Genomic DNA, 6993 nt, shown 5'->3' with positions numbered 1-6993 from the left:
ACACCTAAAGGAGGATTGGGCATAAATAATTTACTCTTGTGAACAAATCTATGATGGCTTGGAGAATTATTAAGAATGCTACTTCTTTACTTATCAGAATTCTTAGAGCTAAATATTTTAATAGTTCTTCTATTTGGTAACCTAGCTCTTACGTTCCTAAATTTGCTTTTTGGAGCTCAGTTATTTTTTTCATTCATGCTTAAGTCTAGCCAACTTCAAATTGCAAAAGGTAATTCTTCCATTTGGACTTGTCCTTGGTGCAAAGACTGGGAGAATATATAGGATTATCCCAAGCCTAATTTCTAGGGGCCCTATCCTAGTACCATTAGTGATCTTTGGAAGCCCAACTCTAAACTTTGGATGAGGAAAAAATTAGTGATTTTTATGATTCTTTTAAAAATGATATTTTTTGAATATTCCAGTCATTGATGCAAATATTGAAGATACCATTTGCCGAACTCACGCACATGGCTTAGAAAACTTTTGTGCAGGAGATTCAAAATAGCTCTTTGGGAAGACAAGTCCTTACTTTGGATCAAGAGATTGATCTTCTTAAACCTGATTGGGAAAGCAAAACCATGGCACCTAGGGTAAAAACATTTGCTTGGAGACTTATTAGGAGAGTTATTGCAACAGGTTTAAGAGGCCCTAGGTACTCTAATCGCATCAAAAAAGAATGTCGCAGGTGTGATCAAGTTGAATCAGATTTGCATATTTTCTTTCAATGCAATATCTCTAGATCAAACTGTTTTAAGTTTGGCCTCAAACTGATATGGTGAATTATAGTTTATATTCTACTGATATCATTCTGATGATCTTATCTTCAACAATAAGAACTAGATCTAGAATTTGTTCTCACTATACTTTGGAACATATGGAAAGCTAGAAATTATCTCCTTTTCAATAAAAGAAATTGGAGTGTTATGCAGGTTATCTATGCTACAAGGGCAATGCTTGATGCGGGTTTAATGGAGGAGAAAGAGGAAAAGGAAATAACTCGTGAAGATAGCAATGATAATCCTCTTCAATTACAAATGAGAATATTCAACCTGCAGGTACACTGGCATATGTGGATGTTGCTTTTAACCCTTTAATGGCAGAGGATGAAGCCTCATTTGGAGTATATCTCAACAATACTATCACGAAGCACACCATATTTATTCAAGCGTCGGCTACGAATGTTCATTCGGTGTTGCAAATTGAAGCGACGACTTTACTTCTTGCAGCCTTGACAATCAAGGCTTTTGGGTTGGAATTCTTCCTCTTTTCTATTCTGATTGCAGGACTTTGGTCGAAGGTGTGGTTCAGGACAATGGTGGATCATGCCGATACTAGCTGATTTCTTCAACGCCACTTCAAGTCTTAGCTCCTTCAATGTGATTCACATCGCTAGATCCCTGAACCCCCTTGCTAAGGAAGCTTTCTCAAACAGATCTTATCCTACTTGCTCCTTGTTATGTGATGTAACTTCAAAGTTCAAAATGGCCTTTGAAGCCATATAAGGGAAAATTTTATATGTACACTGCCTAGGTGTTAATGAGCAAAGGTAGCTCTCTTTGAAGGCTAGAGTTTGCTAAAAGGAAAAGCTCTTGGACACGTCTGAATCGAGCATTCGGTCAGTCGTTGGCCATTCAACTGCCCCTCGTAATTTTTCCTATTTGTCTGGACTCATCTCTTTGTCAAAAAAAAAATCTAGATCAATAGCATTTCTTCTTCTCCCTCTCTTTCACACACCGGGCTTACTGTTTGAGAGTCCGCGGTCATGAGGCGGACACGCCAGGTCCGGCTAGACGACGAACCTTGTGATGGCCTCCAGCGGATCCACCATAGTGACAATACACATGCGGGGGAAGGCGATGTTCCGGGCGAAGAGGGCAAGGTTGGTGTGGAAAGAGTGGGACGGATTGTGAAAATGGACGGACGTCAGCTGAATTTTGGACGGGTCAGGATTGTCGGACGCCAAACATAATGTACTTCCGGACTCCCTCAGAGCTCCCTGATTTGGGATCGGTGTGCGAAATTTCATCGATCCAACCCAAAATAAATGTCCGCGTCGGAACACAAAAGTGGCCGGACCGATTTGATGAGCGCGTTTGAGATGTCCTAGCCACGGCGCGCACGCCCCGCACGCCCAAGCCTGTTCCACTCCGTGTTGTGGACCGTCGCTCAGGGGGACGTAGCGTATCCCGCGTGCAGTGCACAGCCGGGTTGGTTGGTTCTCTGTGCTCGGCCGGGCCAGACATCCGATGCTGACAAGTAATCTGACCGTTCATGAAAAGCCACACTGCCTTCTGGACCGGACAGCACCGCCGCTGCTGCGGCTGAACTGGAGGGGTGGCTCCCCATGCTACGCGACGCACGACCCGACCCGGCCCACTCCCTGCCTCCGCTCCTCCAGTCCGGTTTGCCTTGAGCGTGTTCCACCATTGCGCAGCACCCACCCTCCTCTCCCCCCATTAAAACCCCGCCCCGTCCGGCAGGCCAAGGCACGCATACACACACGCGCCTGCCTGCGATCTGACGCCACCACACCGGCCAAGGAAGCAAGGAACCTGCTCCATCCATGGCGTCCCACGCGGGCCGCCTCCTCCTGCTCCTCGCGCTGGCCGCCGCGCTCGCCGGCCGCTCCGGTACGCCCCCGAACCACATTTCCTCTTCTTCTTCTTTTTTCACCCAAAATAGCTAGATGGTTCGGTTCTTGGAAATCTGTTTTATTGTTGGCTTACTGCTGTTCTTGATGGCCGTGGGACGATGAGCAGCAGAGGGGGCGTGGTGCGTGTGCCGCACGGACCTGCCGGACGCGACGCTGCAGAGGACGCTGGACTACGCGTGCGGCAGCGCCGCCGACTGCAAGCCCATCCAGCCCAACGCCGCCTGCTTCGCCCCGGACACCGTCAAGGCGCACTGCTCCTACGCCGTCAACAGCTACTACCAGCGCAGCGGCCAGAACTCGCTCGCCTGCGTCTTCTCCGGCACCGCCGTGGTCTCCTCCGTCGACCCAAGTACCCACCTGCTCTACTCATCCACTCGCTCACCGTTTCTTTCCCTGCTGCCCCAATCGCACAGTTCTAGATTTCTGATGATGCTCCGTTTTCTTGCAGGCACCAACGGCTGCAAGTACCCTGCGACCCCAAGGTAACGCGCCTCGTTGCTGATCTGCTACACTATTTTTGCAGAGTTCATCGTCCTCTCTTTTCTCCTTGAGAAAATAGACATCACATCTAAGAACTAGTAGTAAGATGTAGGAGGATTGTTGAGCATTATCTCAGTCTTCTTTCAGTTTCATTGCTACCCCCAGAAAACCCTTTACAGCCAACAGCATTTGGCCCATTTACTAGCTACCAGACGGATTGCAATCCCGAATATTTATGAAGTACAAAATGAGATGTCACATGCACATCTCTTGCTTACAACTCTGGTCCAGTAGTGCACCATCATTCATTAGCATGCTTTTGGCCGTCCTCACATTTTCACAAGACGCCATTGCAGCCCAGCTAGGGGTCATTGCCTTGCCTCATTGGGTCATTGACCAGCAATAATCAGAGGATATATTTGGTGGCTGCTGCCATGTGATAGCATCCGCTGTGGGGCGGTGTGTCCGTTACTTGGCTGGGAAACCTGATGCGCGTGGGGTTCCCCTCTTTTCCCACATTTGGCTGCATCATCGCTGCACAACTTGTGTCATCCTGGACTCCTTTGAGGGGAATCCTATATGCTCCTTTTGAAACTAGTCCTCGCAAATTAGCAGGCCATTAGGTGTGAAGGGAGTTGCAGCCGTTTCGATTAGTCTGTTCTGGTCCCTTTTACAGCAGTAATCAACTCCTTGTAAATGGTTGAGCACAGCTCATCATTGTGTGTTTTTTGTTTGTTTGTTCAGTGCTCCTGACAGCCCGCCGCCACCAATGGCGCAAGGTCCGAACGGCAAGGACACCAGTGGCGGCGCCGACGTTCTCCCGGTGGCCGGAACCGCGACGCGGGCGGTCATCCTGGCCTGCTGCTCGCTCCTCGCTCTGTACCTCATGGCGTGACCAGAGGAGACACAAGGCACCCCTCCTGCACCGGCCCTTGGTTTAGGGTGTCTTGTTTCTGCACATTTTCTCTTAGTAGTGGTGGTAGGAAGAGAACCTTTGTGATGAGATGATGATGGTATTCCGTTCTGGTGGAAGATTGAAGATAGCCAGGGAGTGTCAGTGAAACCATGATTGTTTAGTGGAGGGTTTAGGGCTGATGTAGTGATGCTGTTATGACCTGATGCTGTGTCTTGGAGGATGCTACTGTCATGACTTGATTCTACCATGTTTGGTTGTCTGGTTCTTTGGTGCAGATCATGGGAAATTGGCAGATCAGTGGAGTGCAGCTTGCTGTACCAAAATTCGGTTACATTGAAACAGTAAAGACTGTTCCATGTCTTCCCTTCGTCAAAGCGATGCCTCTTCGCTTGTCAAAATTTAATATGTACGCCGTGTCGTCGTGGAACAACCAGCGACACTAAGAAGCTATAAACCGGAGAACTTTGAAATATTTCACAAATTGTTCCAGCATTTTTCGTTTCGGCCCAACTCCCTGACGAAAAAAACTCATGGGCCACAAATCCGTTTCCGGTCCGTCAGGTCGTCTCGGCATGAAGGGATCTTTCAAAGCCAGCAAGCTACTACACACGCATTTGTTGAAAGCTTCATCAGTCATCACCGAGCTGTAGATCGTCCAGGTGAGGAAGCTGAACTGCAACACGGTTGCTGCAGCAAATATCCCTCATGCTGCACTGATTATCAGACGTAAGGCTCCCCTTGCAGGTTTCGCCAAGATCCACGTCGACGCAGGAGTGGCTAGGCAAAATAGGGGAGATTCAGCAGCTGCGATCTGTCGAGATGAAACTGGCAATTACCTTGGTAGTTCTTCTCTCGTTATTGTTAGTGTACATGACGCCGCTACCTTGGAAGCAATCGTATGCCGAGAGGCGTTATCTTTGGCGGAAGACCTCTTTTATCCAGAACTTCATCATAGCTTCTGATTCAAAACAGGTGGTGAGCGACATCAACAATCATAACCAGGGGCGATATGGCTCTATTATTAATGAAATCAAGCTGCGAGCTGCTAGCTTCAACCATAAATTTACTTTCAAAGGTCGTTCTGCAAACCGGTGATGCACACTTTAGCTAAGTTTTTCTCTTTCTTTAGGGCAGGGGGCGTCATCTTTGACGTGTTCAGCCCCATGACACAAACTGTATCCCACAGGTTTTTGATCAATAAAGTTCGGTCTTACCTCTAAAAATAGCTATATCTATATCTATACCAATACAAAAAGATCCAACAAATCTCAGCCAACAAGCAGTGTCAATCCAACAACCAATATTGCTCCAATGATGAGCGCTTAACATGTTTAGTGTACAATTAATAACATGCCAAATATAAACAATTCATGCAATTTAGATTTGTAATTTATATTCTTCGTAATATTAATGTGTAATTATTTTTTTGCTTAATATCAACATGCAACTAATTTTCTGTCCGGTATAACGTGCACTGCACGTACACATTTACTAGTGTGGTAGTGATGACCAATTTAACCCATATTGCTTTGAGTTGCCAGGCAGCGAAGTCACTCTCACGCCGTTTGAAACTCCCGTAGCGAGTGACGCACGAGCAGTTTGTATCCCAGCTCTTAACCATGAATTGGAAACGGGATTGGTTTCTCTTTGGTGGCGCTTGCCATTGATTTCCATTTACCGGATAGATAGATTTACAGGGGAACGTAGCGGCTCGAGCATGCATCTTCCCGTCCGCACATCTGCGCCGCAATTTGGAAATTTGATTCCACCAGAAATTAGTTGAGAAACATATGGAATGGAGCACTTCACATGACATGAGGTGGTGATCTAACCATGTTTGTATGTCTTATCTGAATTGAATAGATGTTCTGTCTAGTGCATTCACTTGGGTTTGGTCACTCAAAGTGACACTATCGTTTTTCGCAAAAAAAAGTGTCGCTATTGTTATCTAATTCTTGCAAACTAGTTCTGACTCTTGAGTGGCCATGTGTTGTAGCATGAGGATGATGTGGCATGACTGTAATTTTAACAAACCGTGAATCTTCGAGGAGTCAGATCAGTGTGCTAGAGATCGAGTTTGTTTGACTAAGAATCTGGTTGTGATTTCCTTGTTGTTTGGATGACATGTGTCATTCACGCAGTCCCATCGGTGCCGTGTTGCGGCCCAAGGGGAGGCTCGTGTGGGACAACTAGCAGTCCACGCTCGGCATGCTCTACTACGGGGAGTACATGAACACAAGACCCGACGCGTGAGTTTCTGTCTCAGTTTTGGCATCCACATTATTTTCCACAAGATGTATTTCTACGTATGTTTTTTGAATATTGCACGTAGATTTGTAGTATTGACGGATATGTCTTTGAGAAGCATCACTTCCGTAACATCAATGTCACCTACAAAGGTTGTGGCATCAGTTATTAGCATGATGAGTTGTACTTTTTTGTCATGGTAATTGACTAATTGTGCGGTGTCTTTGAGAAGCGTAACTTACATAACATCAGCATCACGCGGATGTGGTTGACAGAATATGTGTCTTTGAGAAGTGTCTTATCGGTTGCGCGGCGTGGCACCTTCCTGTCTCGCCTCATCAAAAGGCGCGATGGTACCCAGAACCCCTGGCTTTTTCGATGGCCGACCATGACGAAAGTCTTCAGCATATCTGGCATTTTAATGCTGGATGAGATGATCTACAACTAAAATGCCTCATCAATAGGCGCCGTCGGTTTAAAGGTAAAAGACCATCAGCTTGGCGTATTCATCATAGATTTGCCTGATGTTATGACGTATATAGATGTCACGTTATATAGCGAGTCCATTAGACGTTTCACCTTATATGATCGTGCGCCCGCTGGTTTGGGGTGGCAAGGCCTCCCCTAGGCCGCCTATCCATTCGGCGCATATGCTTCATTTTGTATTCGTCTATCGCATGGTTGTATTCTTCTCATG

At 46.6% G+C, this 6993-nt stretch overlaps 1 protein-coding gene across 2 annotated transcripts; it reads left to right on the top strand.

Annotated features, from left to right (window-relative positions):
• Positions 1 to 2428: 2428 nt before the first annotated feature.
• Positions 2429 to 4323, top strand: LOC123116990 (PLASMODESMATA CALLOSE-BINDING PROTEIN 2). 2 transcript variants are annotated; one of them, XM_044537851.1, is made up of 4 exons: positions 2429 to 2630; positions 2763 to 3002; positions 3102 to 3135; positions 3878 to 4323. In XM_044537851.1, the coding sequence occupies exons 1-4, from the start codon at positions 2564 to 2566 to the stop codon at positions 4026 to 4028; spliced, it is 492 nt and encodes a 163-aa protein (XP_044393786.1). In that variant the 5' UTR covers positions 2429 to 2563; the 3' UTR covers positions 4029 to 4323. The 2 variants fall into 2 exon arrangements, with proteins under 2 accessions (XP_044393786.1, XP_044393785.1); XM_044537850.1 differs by having other exon boundaries at positions 2445 to 2630; positions 2760 to 3002.
• The last annotated feature ends 2670 nt before the right edge of the window (positions 4324 to 6993 follow it).

This window comes from Triticum aestivum, chromosome 5B, assembly GCF_018294505.1.
Source record: "Triticum aestivum cultivar Chinese Spring chromosome 5B, IWGSC CS RefSeq v2.1, whole genome shotgun sequence".
NCBI classification, from domain to species: Eukaryota; Viridiplantae; Streptophyta; class Magnoliopsida; order Poales; family Poaceae; genus Triticum; species Triticum aestivum.
The sequence above is the reverse complement of the archived record's forward strand: the minus strand, read 5'-3'. Positions and strand labels throughout refer to the sequence as shown.

Excerpts from the sequence above, each read along its gene's own strand:
- LOC123116990 (XM_044537850.1), top strand. The coding sequence starts at position 2,564 with ATGGCGTCCCACGCGGGCCGCCTCCTCCTGCTCCTCGCGCTGGCCGCC. Across the intron at positions 2,631-2,759 it reads CGCGCTCGCCGGCCGCTCCG|CAGAGGGGGCGTGGTGCGTG; the intron begins GTACGCCCCCGA and ends GACGATGAGCAG. Across the intron at positions 3,136-3,877 it reads AAGTACCCTGCGACCCCAAG|TGCTCCTGACAGCCCGCCGC; the intron begins GTAACGCGCCTC and ends TTGTTTGTTCAG.